Source organism: Pan troglodytes, chromosome 6 (assembly GCF_028858775.2).
Source record: "Pan troglodytes isolate AG18354 chromosome 6, NHGRI_mPanTro3-v2.0_pri, whole genome shotgun sequence".
NCBI lineage: Eukaryota > Metazoa > Chordata > Mammalia > Primates > Hominidae > Pan > Pan troglodytes.
Genome location: NC_072404.2, coordinates 152,767,981 through 152,788,701, shown reverse-complemented (window position 1 = coordinate 152,788,701; position 20,721 = coordinate 152,767,981). Strand labels below are relative to the sequence as shown.

Below are 20,721 nucleotides of genomic sequence, written 5' to 3'. Positions count from 1 at the left end.
CTTTCAGATACACCAATCAGATGTAGATTTGGTCTTTTCACATAGTCCCATATTTTTTGGAGGCTTTGTTCGTTTCTTTTTATTCTTTTTTCTCTAAACTTCCCTTCTCGCTTCATTTCATTCACTTCATCTTCCATCACTGATACCCTTTCTTCCAGTTGATTGTATTGGCTCCTGAGGCTTCTGGATTCTTCACGTAGTTCTCAAGCCTTGGCTTTCAGCTCCATCAGCTCCTTTAAGCACTTCTCTGTATTGGTTATTCTAGTTATACATTCATCTAAATTTTTTTCAAAGTTTTTAACTTGTTTGCCTTTGGTTTGAATTTCCTCCTGTAGCTCGGAGTAGTTTGGTTGTCTGAAGCCTTCTTCTCTCAACTCGTCAAAGTCATTCTCCGCCATCTTTGTTCTGTTGCTGGTGAGGAACTGCATTCCTTTGGAGGAGGAGAGGCGCTCTGCTTTTTAGAGTTTCCAGTCTTTCTGCTCTGTTTTTTCCCCATCTTTGTGGTTTTATCTACTTTTGGTCTTTGATGATGGTGATGTACAGATGGGTTTTTGGTGTGGATGTCCTTTCTGTTTGTTAGTTTTCCTTCTAACAGACAGGACCCTTAGCTGCAGGTCTGTTGGAGTTTGCTAGAGGTCCACTCCAGACCCTGTTTGCCTGAGTATCAGCAGCGGTGGCTGCAGAACAGCGGATTTTCGTGAACCGCAAATGCTGCTGTCTGATCTTTCCTCTGGAATTTTTGTCTCAGAGGAGTACCCAGCCGTGTGAGATGTCAGTCTGCCCCTACTGGGGGGTGTCTCCCAGCTAGGCTGCTCGGGGGTCAGGGGTCAGGGACCCACTTGAGGAGGCAGTCTGCCCATTCTGAGATCTCCAGCTGCATGCTGGGAGAACCACTGCTCTCTTCAAAGCTGTCAGACAGGGACATTTAAGTCTGCAGAGGTTACTGCTGTGTTTTTGTTTGTCTGTGCCCTGCCCCCAGAGGTGGAGCCTACAGAGGCAGGCAGGCCTCCTTGAGCTGTGGTGGGCTCCACCCAGTTCGAGCTTCCTGGCTGCTTTGTTTACCTAAGCAAGCCTGGGCAATGGCGGGTGTCCCTCCCCCAGCCTTGCTGCCACCTTGCAGTTTGATCTCAGACTGCCGTGCTAGCAATCAGCGAGACTCCGTGGGCGTAGGACCCTCTGATCCATGTGCGGGATATAATCTCCTGGTGCACCGTTTTTTAAGCCCTTTGGAAAAGCACAGTATTAGGGTGGGAGTGACCTGATTTTCCAGGTGCCGTCTGTCACCCCTTTCTCTGACTAGGAAAGGGAACTCCCTGACCCCTTGCGCTTCCCGACTGAGGCAACGCCTCACCCTGCTTCGGCTCGTGCACGGTGCGCTGCACCCACTGTCCTGTGCCCACTGTCTGGCACTCCCTAGTGAGATGAACCCGGTACCTCAGATGGAAATGCAGAAATCACCCGTCTTCTGTGTCACTCACGCTGGGAGCTGTAGACCGGAGCTGTTCATATTTGGCCACCTTGGCTCGACCCCTCTCTTTTTCTTAAGAATTTATGAATTCCTATGAAGAATGAAGGTTTAGTCTTGATTTCATTTCCCTTCCTATCAACTGGACAATAAAAATTTGATCTTTAATAAATATTATTGAAGACTTACTGATACACTGAAGCCTATTCTATTTCAAATTAATGTTTTATGTCTTGGGCATGCTTCAGAAGTAACCATTTACATAACAATTCTTCTAAGGAATAATGTTGCTTAATCAATTTAGCATGATATAGTGAAAGTTAAGATTTATTTTTACTTTTCTGAAATAAAATGGTTAATTTTTATGTTCTTCCAAGTAATAACTGTCATATGCTTATATGGGGAAGATTCAAAATTAGTGTTTTATTATAACCCGGTAGGGATGGGTCTAGGGGAGGGATAGCATTAGGAGAGATACCTAAAGTAGATGATGGGTTGGTGGGTGCAGCAAACCACCACGGCACGTGTATACCTATGTAAACCTGCACATTCTGCACGTGTATCCCAGAACTTAAAGTATAATAAAAAATTGATAAATAAATAATTCAAATAATCTATATTTACAATAATAAGTGAGGGTATGCTCTTGACATTTTATTTATTTTTTAATTGTACCTTTTGCCCTATGTGCATTTTGCCGGTATGTCTCTCAACATGACCTTTGCTAAATTAACTCCTTCCTGACTTTACTTTTGTTCCAGTGAGGGGTGTTTGGCTATTCTTCTTTTTGGTTTAAAAAGCCTTTATATTACAGAGTGGTCAGTTTGCTGCTAGTCACTGAGAAGAAATGTAATGTGCATCCTGATGACTGGATGACTTACAAGCTTATAATCTTTTTGAGCTCTAGTACATACTTAACTGTACTTGGCTTCTGACCTTAAACATCATTTTCCAAGCAGTCTTGATGTTTGGTAAAACCAGTAACCATCCATTACTCTCAGTCCTGCTTACAGATATCACTGGGTGAAACATGAGTACACTTGTTCACCCTAAGTTCCTTTCAGAGGCCTTGAAGGACACTGCTAAAACACATCCAGTGAGTTCAGGGACCCTGATCACAGGAAGAATGCCTGCCTGATGTTGGAGGAAGGGGTAAAGCCAAGGCCTGAAGCTATCTCTGTGCTTCTCTGTAACAGTCACCAGAGCTACAGGCCAGCAGCACTTCTCTTTTACATGGCACCTTCCTCTCATTTGTGGGGAAAATAAGGACTTTATTAGTTCTTCCATTTCTCTTACCCTCTCAGGATTATAGCTTTATCATCCAAATGCCAGGAAAGTAAAACAAAACAAAGTTAGACAATCTAAATTAAACTCTCTCAACATTATAGGGATGAAGGACCTTCAGAGTATTAGAACTTCTTAAAAAAAATCTCTTGCATTGCTACATCAGTTTCCAACACACATATTATTTCATTCAAATGTTAAGAAGGGGAAAAGAGTGTTACAGTGTACTGTAATTATTTTAGGTTCGTGATGAAAATGCTTTACAAGGGTGGGCACGGTGGCTCACGCCTGTAATCCCAGCACTTTGGGAGGCCGAGGCGGGCGGATCACTAGGTCAGGAGATCGAGACCATCCTGCCTAACATGGTTAAACCCCATCTCTACTAAAAATACAAAAAATTAGCCGGGTGTGGTGGCGGGCGCCTGTAGTCCCAGCTACTCGGGAGGCTGAGGCAGGAGAATGGCGTGAACCCGGGAGGCAGAGCTTGCAGTGAGCTGAGATGGCGCCACTGCACTCCAGTCTGGGTGAGAGTGCAAGACTCCATCTCAAAAAAAAAAGAAAAGAAAAAGAAAATGCTTTACAAATATGAAAACTCCTCCCTGGTGTTTTTTGAAAGCTTAATGTTTGCCTAACAAAACAGTAAATAGGATTCTATAATATTGATGTTAGAAATGAATTTATATTTTTCTAGTTTTAAGGGAATAGCTGTATATTACTTTAGATGGTGGTACTATATAAAAATATGTTTTCCCATTACATCCAAAGGTGATGATATTAATTTATTGCTAGAGAAAGAGTTGATATTGAGTTATAGAAATTTTCCAGAAGGTATTTTAAGACCGTTTGCTGGTCCTTTGTGACTGGCGTCATGTATGTTACACAGCAGGTTGAAAGTGACATGCTGTGATTCTGGAAGAGTGTGAGTCTATTGGCCCTGTAACCCATGAGCTTGTTTTCACTAACCCAGTGCTCAAAGCAAATTAATTCACCCACGAAGTTTGCTTTAACACTTATCTAAGGGTTACTATCAATGTTCTAGGAAGTAACAAGTATCATTGCTAATATACAGCTCTGAGTTGACTCATAAACATTTCTGATCTCATGAGATAGTTGCAGTGGTGTTTTGCCGTGTTTACTAGATGCATCTAACAAACACCATGAGATTTACAAAGAGATTTGAAGATATCTGTGTCTCCAAAATTGATTGCAAGGTGTAGCAGGGGCCAGTAAGGTGAGCTTTCTTCCACTCCCTAGAATGTCTTCCTCAATCCAGAGTTTAAAGTGTATTGAAATGATAGCCGGCTGAATCACCAGGTCGAAAGGATCAACCAACTATTTATTAAGCACTTCATGTATTTTCTGTCCCATAGAGATTTCAGTGAAAGATATAGTGTGGATAAAACAAAGAGAAAAAAGTGTCCTCATGCTTATGACTTAATCGCAGAAGTGGAACTTAGACATGTGAAACAATTAAACAATTTCACAACAACAGATAAGCAAATGGGATGCTTTGGAGAGACATCTGGTCCCTGTGCTGTTTATAGCCAATTCCAGTGGTGAATAAAAGAGGTGGAACGGACTGCTTTTGAAGGGAGTGCATCCTGATCCTCTGGCAGCAAGGTAGAGGTTTTCTGCCAGGAGGGAACACTAGACGGAGGCTGTTTGTTTTTTCTCCAAACAGAAATCTCTTCCATGCTAATAGGAGCTTCAAAAGGATTGCCACAGCAGATGGAAAGAACCAATATATATTCATGCATTTCATTAGCAGGAATTAATTGAATTGGGGGATTAATTCTGTCATTAGAGAGAAACAAAACCTATTTTTGTCTCCTATCTATGGTTACACAATCTAAGATGGATTTGGCACAGGTGGTGTTTGAATATAAAGCCACCGTAGTATCTAATGGCCTTTTGATGCCACTGATGGATTAATCCCAGGGATGATGAGAAGGTAGCCATGTGAGATGTGTGCTCTGCGCCATGTTTCAGCAATGGAGGAGAAGCTGATAGGTGGAGTGTGAGGGGTATAAACCTAGAATTCAGTGAGTGTTTGAAGGAGGAAAAAGGGGAGGAGATTGGGAGAGTCTCTTCTCTCACATCTGATTTTTTTTTCTTTTTCTTTTTCTTTTTTATTGAGACGGAATCTCACTCTGTCACTCAGGCTGGAGTGCAGTGGCGTGATCTCGGCTCGCTGCAACCTCCGCCTCCTGGGTTCAAGCAGTTCTCTTGTCTTAGCCTCCCAAGTAGCTGGGACTACAGGCATCTGCCGTCATGCCCAGCTAATTTTTTTATTTTTGGCAGAGACAAGTTTGTACCACGTTGGCCAGGCTGGTCTCAAACTCCTGACCTCAGGTGATTCACCTGCCTCGGCCTCCCAAAGTGCTGGGATTACAGGCGTGGGCCACAGTGCTCGGTCACATCTCATTATTAATGAGAGATTAAGGACAGACTCACCCAAGACAGAATTTTTAATTCAATCTAACAAGCACCCATTGCCTGGTCTTCCCCCTGCTTTTTTTTTTTTTTTTTTTTTCTTCTCCAAAAATCTGTTCCTCCAGAAAAGCGGTTTTCATCCTTTTTAATTTTTAGGCCAAGATACTCATGACATAAACCAGATGACATTGTATGCATAACACATTCCCATAAGTGACATAGGTAAAAAGACTGTTGATTATACCCCTTTCCCAACACTGACAAGTCAACACCAGCCCTCCGACTCAAAGCACATCACAGTTCAAGTATATGATGTGACAGTTTGTACTTTTCAAAAATAGCCATGGCATTTTCTCCCACCTACACACTCATCTTGCAATGTGACTTTGATGCTCTTTCCATTGAAATGTGGGATCTACGCTCTCTCTCCTTGTATATGCGCAAACGTGGACTTCAGCAGGAATGATACCTTGGGATTTCCAAGGCGAGGTGAGTTGATCACTGGGCTCTCTTGGGATGGTTGCTTTTGGAACCCAGCCACCATCTTATAAGAAAGCCCAAGAAGCACACGGGAAGCCCAGGAATCCCACATGAGAGGATCCAAGGCTCCTAGCCGATACCAGTACCCAGTTACTAGCCATGTGTCTGATCATATTTGAACTGGATCTTTCAGCTCTTAGTGGAGCAGCTCCAACTGCTGCCAGGTATAACAAAGACAAACTATCTCTGCAGAACCCTGCCCCAAATGCAGATTTTTGAGCAAAAGAAATAATTGGGTTTTAAGTCATATACTTTACTATGCAATAATAGATTGTTGATACAGAGTTGCATGTCATTAGAATAATCTTAAATCTGTTCTAATATGTTAAAAACCTTCAGTAGTTTAACTTTTATTATAACAAATAATTTGTCACACGTCTTTTTACTGATTGTGAAAAAGTCCTCTAGGCCTAGATAAAAATGCAGAGGTCTTTAGAAATTTATATAATTCATTCTTTTTCTCACCTCATCTTGGACTTATTCAGTATGCCTATGTAGAATAATATTAATTACAGTCATTTTTCTTGAGCTGCTTCCCATTTATGCCTCATTAGCATAATTCACAGCGGTCATCCATACCTGTGAATTCGTGTTAGATTACCTTTGCTGCGTTTGATGATTATACTAAATTTCATTTTTTTGCGAGCTAAGCCTTCACAGTTTGTTGCTCATGTACCATGGCTGGCTGCTCACAAAATAGAAAAATTGGACAGAATGTTTCTGATAAGGTAAATACAGCAAAGGCTATGCAGAAATATGTATCTCAGAGAGTGAGCTATTGGGCAGCTATGGTATAAGTTATCTGGTAGCCACGCAAGAAGTAACGGATTGAATAAAGGCAAACTAGGAAGACTTCAGTCATGATAAGATCAAGAGAATTATTTGTGTCACATTTGCGATGGATTTTGTCTCTGTTGGCACACACAAAAAGTTGGGCCTTAAAACTGTAAATTTACTTTAACTTCATTTTGTATGTCATGCATTCATGAAACTTTTTCCGGGGGTTATTTTCATTTTTGGCTGTCCTGCTCCAAGTTAAACAGAGGAGAAACAGCATCATATAGTGGAAGAAACTCAGACCTGGGGAAGGGAGGAAGCAAGTAAATGAAACAAGAGTCCTTTGTCTCTCAGCTGGATTGCTAACTAATCTGTGTGATCCTGCAAAGGTCAGTTCAGATCTCAAGCCCTACTTTCCTCATCTATGAAATGAAAGGTTAGACTAAGACCAAATACACGCTAGAAAGTAGAGTATTATTACTCCTCAAGAAATAGTTTAGGGTTGTGACTTTTGCTTTGCACATGAAAATATTTAGGAGTAAAAGTTCACAGAACTTGGCAAAGCTAGATGCATTTATGATTCCCAATGAATCAACTGATGTTTTTCCCTACGTCTCTTCAAGCCATTCTTTGTTTAGCAGTTTTTATATTTACTTTTATTTTTTTCTTCTATAATTTTGGAAAAAAAGAGTTAGCTGACTGCTACTATGGGCAGACAACAATGTGGTAATAGGATATTATTTTTAAAACTAAAAAATAACTGAATATGAAAGATTAAACTTTTAAAAAATAGACATAAGTGTTCAGAGTTGTGATTCTATTTTGCATGTAACAATGTAGTTATTTCAGTTGCTTTATTGAGAATCACAAACATATATATATGGCTTTGCCAAGTTCTGTATACTTTTTATTCCCCAATATTGTCTTCTGTACAGCAATAATTACAACCTTAAGCCATCCCTTCAGAAGTAGTCATATGCCAAATTCTACCTTAGTCTCAAATAATTCTTTTTCTCTGTGATGGGGCTAAAAACATCAGTTCTCCCTGCTGCTCTCCGCAGATGTCCAGGTACCTTAATGGTTAGGTTCTCTGTACCTTGAGCTTATTTGCAAGGCAGAGCCTCAAAAGAACTGCTTTTTTAATTTTTCCACTGATAGAACTGGAGCTTGGTAAATTAACTTGCCCAAGGTCATAGCAGTTAGTGATACTCACAGGACTTAAACCCAGGAGGTCTGAATGTAGACTCAATTATGGCATATCCCTTCCTAATAATAAGCCAGATTTTGTTTTGTACTTCTTGCCAAAATGTAACTCCATGATGACATTTGTTTTGTACATTGCTGCCTTCTTACTGCCTCAAACGGGGCCTGGCATGGTGGGAACAGGTGGGGATCTTAGTCTGTTCCCGCTGCTAGGACAAAATATCTTAGACTGGATCATGTTTAAATAATAGAAATTTATTTCTCATGGTTCTGGATTCTGGGAAGACCAAGATCAAGGTGCTAGCAAATTACTCTCTGCTTCAAAGATGGCAAGCTCTTGCTGCATCCTCACATAATGGGAAAGCAAAAAGAAATGAAAACTGTGTCCTCACATGGTGGAAAAGATAGAAAGTACAGGCAGCTTTCTCAAGGCTCTTTTAGAAGGGCATTGATTTCCTTCATGAGGGTGGAGCCTTCGTGACTTAATCACTTCCTAAAAGGCCCCACCTCTGAATACCACACTGGGGATTAAGTTTCAACATGAATTTTGGAGGGTTTATACAAACATACAAATCACAGCAGCTGTCTTCTCCCTTTCCTGATTCCACATGACAGAAGCCATCTCTTCCTTCCGCACATGGGTGTCTGAGCACATCCAGACTCTTGAGAGCCCAGACTTAAGAGAGAGAGGCTGTGAGAAGGAAGATGGCAGTTCTCTCCTGGAAGTCTTGACTTCTCAGTCCCAGCTTTCTGTGTTGGTATGTGTACTGAACAACAATTTATTTGAAGATACAGCATAGAAGGAAAAATAAACCATTTCCTGTGAAGTAATGATTCAACTTCTAACCTGTAAAAATGAAAAATTTCTCAGTTCCCTACGCCCTTGCATTCCTGTCTTCATAAGTTTGTGATTTAATTTTCCAAGAAACTTAATATTCATATACTTAAAAACTTTTATATCCATTAACAACTTGACTTTCCCTGCTTCTTTGAATTTTGGAGCATTGTTTCCTTAGTATGAAGGAGTTTTGAGAAAGGCAAGAAGACAAGCTCAGAGCTTAAGAAACTATGAAGAATAATATTGTAATCATAACAACTCATTATTTGTTTTTAAGCTCAATCCTTCAGAAGGTTATTATCTGGAGTTGAATAATAATAGATTCAGGCTCTTTTTATGTGGAGGAAATCTTAAACAACAGTGTTCATAGGGAAGGACATTAATCAGGAGAGAGAAGTGAGCCTTGTTTCTAATAATGTTTGCATAATAGCTACCCTTGGGTGTATTGCTTGACTTAAAATAAATATTCATGCTTTTCACATCCAGTACAATTGGAAATTATTCGTGGTCGTGATTCTGTCATATGATCTTCTACCTATTCAAGGGGACTTCAAACTGGGAAGCTGTTGGAAACCAACAAACGTAAATAACAATGCTTGGGAGCGATATGGGGTACAAGCTGAAAGAGGCTATAATGTTGGCTATGGGGAGAAAAGGAGCGAAGAGTAGGAACTTAGCTGTTTCCAGAGGGGGGGAAGCAGACTCACACTGACATGCTTAAGGACATTTATATGCTCTCCTGGTTTGCTTTTAGCTCTTCAATAGCTTCTCATCACCAGGAGAATAAAATTTAAGTGCCATATCTTGGTGTCAGACTCACTCCTTGGAGTGGTTCCTGTGAAACCTTGGATCGCGTTACCTGAGACTACTCTCCACCTCAGATGTGACAACACAAAGCTCTTTGCCGATTCCCTCAGACACCATGACTTACTTTTATCTCTTTGTTCACATCCTTCCTTCATCTTGCGAGGATTTTTCAAAGCTTCTTTGTTAATTAATCTATGTATCATTGAAGAGTCAGCTTAAACTTCACCTGCTTCAGGAAGCCTTCTATGAACTCCACACCTAGTCAAGAGTTTTACCCAGACTGTCCTATTTTTATTAACTTATATATTTAGTGATCCTTAAATAGCCTTTGTCTTGGGGAGTTTTTTCATCATCTTGCTTTATTGCTTACATGTACCTAATTTTATTACATAAATACTTTCAGTTAATTAATTCATTTTTCTTTCCTTTTCTGTCTCCTTTCTCCTTTCTTTCTCTGTTTCTCTCTCTCTCTTTTTATTGACTTTTAAATTCTGAGAAATGTTTCAATACAGTCTTGAGAACATAGGCTATTTTGTTGTTGCTTTTTGTTTGTTGGTTGGTTTTGAGACAGAGTCTCGCTCTGTGGCTCAGGCTGGAGTGCAGTGGCATGATCTCGGCTCACTGCAACCTCTGCCTCCCAAGGGTTCAAGCAGTTCTCTGCCTCAGCCTCCTGAGTAGCTGGGATTACGGGCGCCCACCACCACACCTGGCCAATTTTTTATATTTTTTTATTTTTAGTAGAGACAGGGTTTCACCATCTTGGCCAGGCTGGTCTTGAACTCCTGACCTCGTGATCCACCTGCCTTGGCCTCCCGAAGTGCTGGGATTACAGATGTGAGCCACCATGCCTGGCTGAGAACATAGGCTATGTTTTGAACTTCTGTGTGTGTTACAAGGCTTTGCATTAACTGCTCCCTCATGCAACTTTCCTAACCTTCTTTCTCTCCTATTAGAGACATTCTGCTTCAGTCAGGAGAACATCCTATAGTATTAAAGTCCAAACTGATTTGTTCTGTTTGGACCTGTGATTGCTAATACAGCTGTTACTCAGTATCTGTGGGGGATTAGTTCCAGGACCCCTTGCAGATACCAGAATCTACAGATGTTCAAGTCCCTGATCTAAAATAGCTCAGTATTTGCATATAGCCTTTGCACATCCTCCTATACACTTCAAGTCGTCTTTAGATTACTTATAATACCTAATCTAATGCAAATGCTATATAAATAGTTGTTATACTGTATTTTTAAAATTTATTGTAATTTTTACTGTTGTATCATTATTATTATTTTTTGAATGTTTTCGATGTGAGGTTGGTTGAATCTGCAGATGTGGAACCTGCAGATATGGAGGGCTGGCTTTACTTTCCCCAGCCTCTCCTTCCTTGTCCTTCAACGCAGGGTTTTTGATAAACACCATATCCTTGGCTCATTATCTGTGCTTCTAATCCGATGGGTTCTATATTAACAGAGATATGTCTGCCCAGCTTCACATGCCAATTTTACCCTTATTGGTAGGCTCCTTCTGAAGGTCCATATGTCTTTTTCATGTACTTATGTGCAGTCACAAAATACTGAAAACTGTGCCTTCTGTTTATATAACATACCTATTTATAAAACACTTTAAAAATTTTATCCTAACTACCGAGAGGTGAGCAGTGCAGCTGTTAACCTCATTTGCAAATGGAGAATTGGTTCAAAACGATTGAATAATTTCCAAAATTTATGTGGCCAATAAATTGTAGCGATTAGAATTAGACTCCAGTTGAGAGCATTGTTCACATTACAAACCTGACAACAGTGTTTTTTTTCACTGTCTGTAGGCCTTGCAGAGCCTAGTAGAGTTCTGTGCATGATGAACTCAATGGGGGCACTGGACACAGGCTCACACAGGGTCTGTATTATGGTGCTGATTTGGGCCTCTATACCTCCAGAGAATTAACTTACTTTAAACTCCACTATGGACATTTATAAAAGGAAGAGTGAGACACTGTGTTTTCATAGGGTTTTTTTTTTTTTTTACACATAACACTTTGTTAATTCCCTTTCTCTTATTTTCATCTCTCTTTTCTTCTCTTTTTCTATTTTCTTTTCAGTCAGTTCAACAATTGGTGTGCACCTACAATGTGCAAAGCATTATGCTAGGGTTCACAGGGGAATGCAAAGAGGATGCTGCTTATAGCTTGTTATGGCGAGGCACTTTTCTTCTCTCCATTTTTCTCCATTCTTCTCTTCTTCCTACCTTCTTTTTCCTCTGATATTCAAGTAGCCCTCATCATTTCTATAAATTTCCAAGGCTTCAGCGTTGGTCAGAGGGAAGGCACTCAGCCCAGGGGCAGTGAGTAAGTTTAACATTCTTATGGTCCTTTGCATCTGCTCACCCAGGACTCATACATACTCAATATAAAAGCTTTGGGGGTTTTGCTCAGTGACAGCTGGGGACTCTATGTAATTTAATGCATGATACAGCACTTTTGGCTAACTCTGTATGAGAGACTACTCAAATAGGAATAAAATATCACTTTGCAAAATACATTTAAATTATTTTTCTTCTAAAACTTTGTGACTTTAAAGCCTTAAAATCTATTTTTTGAAAGCCAAAAAATAACAGATGTTGGTGAGGCTGTGGGGAAAAAGGAATGCTTATACACTGTTGTTAGAAATTTAAATTAGTTTAGCCCCTGTGGAAAGCAGTTTGGAGATTTCTCAAAGAACTTAAAGCAGAACTACCATTCGACCCAGCAATCCCATTACTGGGCATATACATAAAGGAAAAGTAATCATCCTACCAAAAACACATATGTACTCACTGTTCATCTTAGTACTATTTACAATAGTAAAGACCTGGAATCAACATAGATGCCTATCAGCAGTGGAGCAGATAAAGAAAATGTGGTATATATACACCATGGAATACTACACAGTCATAAAAAAGAATGAAATCATGTCCTTTGTAACAACATGGGTGCAGCTGAAGACCATTATCCTAAGTGAATTAATGCAGAAACAGAAAACCAAATATTGCATCTTCTTACTTGTAAGTGGGAGCTAAATCTTGGGTACTCATGGACACAAAGATGGGAACAATAGACACTGGGAACTCTAGAAGGAGACAGGGAGGGGGCCAAAGGCTGAAAAACCTCTTGTTGAGTACTATGTTCACTGTCTGGGTGACAGGATCAATAGAAGCTCAAACCTCAGCGTCATGCAATATATCCTTGTAACAAACCTGCACATGCATCCCCTGAATCTAAAATAAAAATGAATTTTTTTTTTTTTTTTTTTGAGATGGAGTCTCACTCTGTCGCCTGGGCAGGAGGGCAGTGGCGCAATCTCCGCTCACTGCAACTCCACCTCTCGAATTCAAGCAATTCTCCTGCCTCAGCCTCCCGAGTAGCTGGGATTACAGGTGTGCCACCACTCCGGCTAATTTTTGTATTTTTGGTAGAGACGGGGTCTCACCATGTTGGCCAAGCTGGTCTTGAACTCCTGACCTCAAATGATCCACCCATCTTGGCTTCCCAAAGTACTGGGATTACAGGCATGAGCCACCATGCCTAGCCTCTCATTCCTCTTCTACACCCCACATAAGGTGCATGAATCATTAGACACATATATTTTTTTTTCCCTAAGGCTACATATTCCTAAAAGTAGTTTAAGTTACCTATTACCTCTAGGCTTTTTTTTTCCGTAAGAATCATCAATAAATTAAATGCCAAACACGTGGTTGTTTTCTCAAGCACACAATTAAAATAGACTTGATTCCTCTTTGCTGTCTCCAGTCCTCTTAATATTCATAGCAATAGGTATTTATCTATCATCACAAAACACACAAAAAGACTGGTGATTGCTTAAATCCCAAGAGGGCAAAGTAGAAGGAACCAGAAAGAAGGAAGCAAGTGCAATCATGATTAGGCGGTTACTCTGCATCCGTGGCTGGGTTAGGAACATTCATAGGACTTCATGAACCCTACTAAGTTACAACCTGCTCTTTTACAAATGTGGAAACTGAGGCTCAGAGGGGTTAAATGATTTGCCCAGTGTCCTACTGCTTAAAGTATCAGAGTTGAGGTTTGAACCAAATTTGTGTGACTCCAGTTTTTTAAATATTTACTGTACCAAGGCTGGAGGGGGCATGCATGGGCCCTAGAAGGGTGCGTGGAATGGGTACCTGGGTGGGGAAGGCTTAAAGAGGGGGCCTCGGTCTGCTTGACCAAGATATTTTCCTTCCCTGATTCCTGCCCCAAATGTAGACTACTTATCCAAAATATGGATCCAACTTTGTGTAATATTTTAATAAGAGGGTCTTCTACTAATGGGACCTCTCTCTTTTGTCTTTCACAGCAATTTTGCAGGCAGTAATAGCTGGTGATCTTATGAAGGTAAGATATCTTCCTACCAAATCTTTGGCGATGCTTTAAGAACTTTAAATCAACATCATTCCTCATCAAAATTCTATGTTCCCATCTGTCATTTATCATCCCCTGCTTGCACTGGCCGGGTAGAAGAGGCAGGATGTTCTTTTGAGAACTGAGCAGAGATGGTGTTCAAGAGCACCGGGGTACTGGTCTCCGTTACTTAAAATGAACTGCATGTCCCCAGGATGCAATGTGCACAGTGTGCCTGCCCTCTAGAAGCTGACGTTTGAAGAATTTAAAGATTTCCTTTCAGGCAGGTATTGAAATGAATGTATCTGTAAGAATTACCTGGGCAACACTCAGAAATGCATCCTTCAGGCCAGAGATTAATCTTTCCTTGTTACGGTTTTATACTTTGGGGATCATAGTTAGTCAAACAAGGACTCTCATAGTTAGTCAAACAAGAACCCTGATCCACTTGGAATAGTTTAATTTGTGTTTGTGTTTTCTGGTGAGTTTTGTTCAGAAGGAAGGAAGCGGTCACCACTGCCCTGAGGGTGAATGTAAAATCTGAAGTCAGACTTTCTAAGTTTGGATCTCAGCTCTACCATTCACTGTCTGTGTGATTTTGTGTAATTATTTGATTCTCTCTGTGCCTTAGTATTTTCATCAGTAAAATAGAATAATATCACCTCTCTCTTTGGCTTGTCATGAGGAATTAATGTAATAATACATATAAAGCTCTCAAGACTGTTCCTGTTACATGGAAGGGGCTCTAAAACGTTAGCTATTTTATTAATATTCTGATAGTGTAGATCTGTGTTTTTTAATAGCTAAACATGGTGGAAATACAAATATTTGTTATATAATATAACATCATCTATGAATATTCTAAAGCTATATTTGGTCCCACATCATTTGCAGGCATCAGGCTCATGACTGCCCATATGCCCCTGCAAACCCCCTGCTGGAACTGATCTGCTCTGTATTAATGACAGCTGCCTGAAGGCAGAGGCTATGCCTGACTCCTCAGCCTGTGGAGTAAGGTGCCATTGCAGATCAAGGAACCAATAGCCCTAAGAGAAAGCTGAACAGTCCTACCCTCAGACATAACTTTTTTTAGGCACATCTGTTGGACAAACTGAAGGACACCTGTGCTGCATTTTTCAACAGGTTACTAGAGGAAAACAAATGGTGAAAATGTTTGCAAACTTCTTGATCAACTGCCCCCTTTAGGCACATAATCCTGAAAATGGTGCCTGTGCCACTGCACAGATCATAGGGTCAATAGAAATTGTTACCCAGAAGAGAAGAGTGCTCTCCAAGCAGTATATTGATGAGTTCAGTGCCGTTTCTTACCAGTGGATTAAGCCCATACCATCCTATACTCTGTGCAAGGCCTTCCATTAGGTTTTGTGGGAAACAAAGGCATGAATAAAATTGATTCCTGCCCTTGGTGGATTTCTACACCAGAAAATTTTGCAAAGCACTGTACATTTGAAACCCTTCCATTTTATTTTCTATATGCTTTTAGTTCAGGCAACTGATTTCCCAAGATCCTGAGTTTATTATCACACTTTTTTTTGTACTTTTAAATAAAGAATCATTTGCAATGTGGGAAATCACTATATCCAGCTGGTTGTCTTATTATAGGTTGGTGCAAAAGTAATTTAGTTTTTGTCATTTCAGTGACAAAACCTGCAATCATTTTTGCACCAACCTAATGCATTCTCTGTTATAATTCTTTCCTAAATAAAACATTACTTAATAACACCTTATTTTGTTTTTGTTTTTGGAGATGGAGTCTCGCTCTGTCACCCAGGCTGGAGTGCAGTGGCACAATCTCGGCTCACTGCAAGCTCCGCCTCCCGGGTTCACGCCATTCTCCTGCCTTAGCCTCCCTACTAGCTGGGACTACAGGTGCCTGCCACCACACCCAGCTAATTTTTTGTATTTTTACTTGAGACGGGGTTTCACCGTGTTAGCCAGGATGATCTCGATCTCCTGACCTTGTGATCCGCTTGCCTTGGCCTCCTGAAGTACTGGGATTACAGATGTGAGCCACCGCACCTGGCCAATAACACCTTATTTACTGAGAGATGGAATATTTACTGCGGGCTTAAGGTTTTACTTTTTCTCTCTTACATATTTTCTTTATTTTCCTTCTCAAATATTCATGCCCTCTTCCTCTTCTCCAATATCTTTTGTTTCTTTCTTCTGAGCAGAAAGTGCAATATATATAAAATATTAAATGGGATACATGTGTATATGTTTGTATGAGAGAGAGGGAGAGAAAGAGAGAGAGAGACAAAGAGAGCGAGAGATAGAGACTAGCGAACAGAACATCTCTGGAGCCACCCCCGTGTGAAGGCTGTCACAAATAGCTCCTGGACAACTGGGCTGCAGAAAGTGTCCGTGGACTAACTGAATGTTCATGGTGTCTAGAAACAGCACAGGAAGGCAGGATCAAGGCAGTTGACGCTGAACAGGTCCCATGCTGCTATCCTTTGTCGATCTCCCCACAAAGAAAGGGAGTGTCATTTTAAGACAACGCAGTTGAACAGAACAGGATACCCTTTTAGAGTTTTGTGGAAAATTGCTAGCTACTTCTTCCTGCCCTCTTGCCCCCCAGTTTAGGGGTGTTCCTTACCTCCATTGTTCCTTACCTCCATTCAGCTACTGCTTTGGATCCATGTCCTGGGAGGTCTTCCATGGCTGTTTCCATCCCCTGCTTCATGCTTCCCTAGTGCTTCTCTGAGACCTTTGTGATGTTCCCGTCCATTACTGTGTGATTCTTTACCTGTCCGTCTCCACCATGGGCTGTGAGGGCTTTGAGCACAGTGACTGAATTGTATTCACATTTATCTTCCTGGCATCTAGCACATGACAATTCTATGGATGTATTTGAGTGAAGATGTGAACTCTGAATTTAGGTTCTTTTTTTAAGAAAGTTTTTTTAATTGACAAATGATTATACATATTAAGAGAGTACATAGTGATGTTTTGATACATATACAGTGATCAGATCAGGGTAATTAGCATATCCACCACCTCACACATTTATCATTTCTTTATGTTGGGAATGTTCAACATCCTCCTTCTAGCTATTTAAAACTATTTAATATATTATTAACTATAGTCATCCTACAATGGTATGGAACACTAGGACTTATTCTTTGCATTTATGTCATTTATGCTCTTTCACCTTATGGGATGTTTGATTATCTATAATGTGTGCCATCTAACTTCTTGAGAGATAATGTGTTCCTTTTGCTTATTACCTGCTGGGTTATTTAATTCTCATTTGTCCTAAAGTTACCTATTAGAAGCTTCATGCAGGCCCTCTTGTCATGAAATACTGTAGTTTGGAGATGAGGGACTCATTCACATTTTCTGTAATGTTCAATATTTTATAAACTTAGACCATATCCTCATGTAGCCACCTTATCCTCAGGCTACATAATTCTGTTTTGTTTTTTTTTTTTCCAGTCTTCTCTCATATAGAAACTACTACATTTTCTGAATCATTTTGGGTCTCACTCTGTAGATCATCTCTAGCCTATTAGGTATGTGTTGGATGATTAACAGAAGGTTTGCAGGCTGGGCTGCATATCTGGATGAAGAAGGAAGCCAGATGTGTGTTCGTGTGTGTGCATGCATGCATGCGTGTGTATGTGTCTATACTTGTATTCAGTGATCTTACATGGGAGAAAGAGAAGCAGCTTTGATATTTGGTATATAGGTTCATAAGACTAAAGAAAAACTGAAGGACACAGGCAAGAAGCTTAGCTACAGTCACCAAGCTATTTCTGCTTATAGCCATAATTACTCTTTCACTCAGGAGAATGCTAAGCCAACATAGAGATGCTTTTGTTCTCCACTCCACCCGTCACTACTCCTTTGAGAGAGAGACCATAGAGACCAGTGCTCAGAAAATAAATGAAAAAAGTAATTCAGCGTGATTCAGTTTCCCAACCTGTTCAATACCCACAGACTCTCTCCAGAGTTAGAAGAGACACTGGTCATCTCTGTGAGTGATAACACAGTCCAGGAATGCTACTTCATCTTTTTGACTTTTCTCTATGTCCTCTAAGGCTGGAAACATTGTGGTTTGCTACAAGACTCTCACTTTATTACCGGTTAGCTGTTATCCTTGTTCCGGCTTCTGCCTGAGCTTCTTTTTGTATGTCTCTCTTGCAGCTAATAGAAAGCTATAAAAATGGAGGCAGTCTGCTAATTCAGGGACCAGACCACTGTTCACTCCTTCACTACGCAGCTAAAACCGGCAACGGGGAGATTGTGAAATATATCCTTGACCACGGTAAGTAGGCATAGTGAACTTACCAAGGATCACTTATCTGTGAAATCCATTGCATTTTGCATTTTCTAAGTTACCCTTCATCCAGGCAGTTTTCAGAATGGCAGAAATACTCTCAAACTTTTAGCAGACTCTGCCCCCGCTTATTTGAGGCAGTCGTGGTTGCAGTCCACTGACACATGTGGGCCATCCTATCCAAGCAATTAATAGAAACAGTGTTCATACCAACCTCTTTACAGGCTATTTTTCAGACTAATTAGTTTTTTTTAAATAGAGGACAAAAATAAATGCAGCCTGGCATCGTGCACTTTATTTTTTTCTAGAGCTCTTCTGTAAATTAATGGGTTGGGATTCCCTACCTCACCTATATTTGCGGTTCATCATTGTGAAGATTCATGAGGATAATTTTTTTACATCTTTCCAGTTTCTCTTTTTTTTTCTGTTTGATCTCATTTATCTTTTCCACCCAAGTTACACTTTATTCTCTTTGAAAATGTCTGGTACTATTGTGTTCTCTGTGGCAGATCATACTAACCTTCCAGACTGCTTTCTAACTGGATTTCTAATAGTTGGTGCCAGATCGTTTGCAGGAAGTAGCATGCACTATAGCATCTGCCTCTAAAAACCCTTTGGAAGCATAAACATATTTAATGAATACAAAATCTAAACTGTTACATTCAATTTATCATGTTTTGTAGTATTTCTAGGAATAAAGAACAGGAATAAAGGGGAAAAAATACTGCCTAGCTAGTCTGTTTTAAATGAGAAGGAATGAAAGAGTCTAATTCTGCTGGATCTCGGTATACAGAGAGATTGGAAAAGTTTCTTTGAGCCCTGACAGTCAGCCTGTGGCTGACTCCTTTTGTACCCAAATTCAGCCTGTAGATAGTAAGCATACTCATAAACATTCACATCCTTTTTGCTCCTTTTTTTTTTTTTTTTTTTTTTTTTTTGCAATTCAGCAAGTATGTCTTATTCCATTCATTGATTCATTCATTTAACAAATATTTGTGTAGTGCCTAACGGGAGCTGCCTGTTATAGATGGTACACAGACAAAAATAAAATACAGTCACTGTTTTCAAGCAATTGCAGGCTAAAGAAAAAAATAAGATCATGTGTATAATTAAATTTAAAACCGATATATGGAGCTGTTTTAAGTCCTATGGTAAAGCCACAGATAGATAACATAGCTACCATTTATCAAGCACATATTTGCCAATTGTTTATAGTAAACACATCCCATCATTTGACAAGGTCCTTGCAAGGTAGGTACTAAACTATGAATCACGTTAGACACCCCTTGCTTTGTCTTCAACACCTTCTCACTGTGAAGATTCTGCTTGAACCCTTGGTCTGAAATACGGTAGAAAGGGTGGGTTAGAAAAAGGAAAGACCATGAAAACAGGAGGGCTGTGATGACAGGATTTCTTTACTCCTTGTAGGCTGGGTTGGATAATCCCAAACCTGTCTGCCCTGGAAAGCCTAGGTAGGTAGGATGTATTTTTGGTGCTAAGTCTGGGGCTTGTATCATTCCATCTCCTATTTCCCTGGCTATTCAGTCTCTTGCAGTTAAAAGCGTTCCTTTCTGGGCAAGAGTGAAGCCACACTAATATCTCAGGATTTCTACTGCACAAAGCTCAGGTGAGGGTTAGATGTATACTGTCGCTTTATTTTTGTTTAGCTCAGGTTTAAAGTTCTCCTATTTGCTGTCTTCTTGATCACTTCCAATCTACTCTCTTTAGTTTACCCTTTACCCAAGAGATTGAATGCTTGCTTGGATACCTCAAGCCATTTGGTGCCCACCTACCCTCTCTCTGGAGTTAGGTGAGACACTGGCCATCTATTTGAGTGACAACACAATCCAGGAATCTCTCTCTCCACACCCCCCCACCCATCTTTTCACCTTTCCTGGAGAAGCAGTATTTCCTCCCCTAGTCCTAGGATCCTCTCTGTATCCACCGTCTCACTTGGTCTCATTTAGGAGGCTGCAGTCAGCTCCTTTTTTTGATGAGGCTTTATTGAAGATGGACTCTCACATGTTTGGGGCTTTCAGCTGGGAGGGCTGTGGAAGGCCAGGACACCTAAGCCTTTCTCAACACCTGGTCTTTTTTTCCCAAGATCCTTCACAGCATGGTAGTGCTGGGGTTCCCAGGGGTGAGAGTGGAAGCTGCCAGATGTCCTGAAGCTAAGCTGGGAAGTTCTGGATGATCTCTACTGCATTCTATTGGCTAAAACAAGTCACAGGGCCAGCCCAGATTTAAAAGGTTGGGAAACAGATTCCACTGTTTGATGGCACGAGCTGTGAATAATTCGTGGAGATATTTAATCTACCACACTCCCTTATGTCCCAGTCTCTGCAGTTTAAAGTGAACAATGTCCTAAACTTCTGACTCACCTGGAATCCCTTAGAGCTTCGTTTTTCTATTTGACTTTGGTTCTGGGTCTTAAGAACCCAAGTTTCACAAATAAAAATACAAGATGGCCGGGCATGGTGGGCCCATAGTCCCAGCTACTTGAGGCTGAGGCAGAAGGATTGCTTGAGCCCAGGAGGTGTAAGCTGAGTGAGCTAGAATTGCACCACTGCACTCCAGCCTGGGCAGCTGAGCCAGACTCTGTCTCTTGAAGAAAGAAAAAATGATAACAATAATGAAGGTTTTAACATAAGTATAGCCCATGCAATATTTGAAATATGATTATACT

At 40.5% G+C, this 20,721-nt stretch overlaps 1 protein-coding gene across 29 annotated transcripts in view; it reads left to right on the top strand.

Annotated features, from left to right (window-relative positions):
- The window catches only part of DGKI (diacylglycerol kinase iota), a 496,276-nt gene that overhangs the window by 425,731 nt on the left and 49,824 nt on the right, over positions 1-20,721 (top strand). For all 29 annotated transcript variants that reach the window (XR_010159013.1, XR_010159015.1, XR_010159014.1 and 26 more), the window contains 2 exons: positions 13,689-13,726; positions 17,903-18,023. Coding sequence is in view for 25 of the 29 variants with exons in the window: in XM_063815623.1 (XP_063671693.1) it covers positions 13,689-13,726; positions 17,903-18,023 (159 nt within the window). In the remaining 4 variants the exon portion in view is untranslated. The remainder of the gene's footprint in view (positions 1-13,688; positions 13,727-17,902; positions 18,024-20,721) is intronic.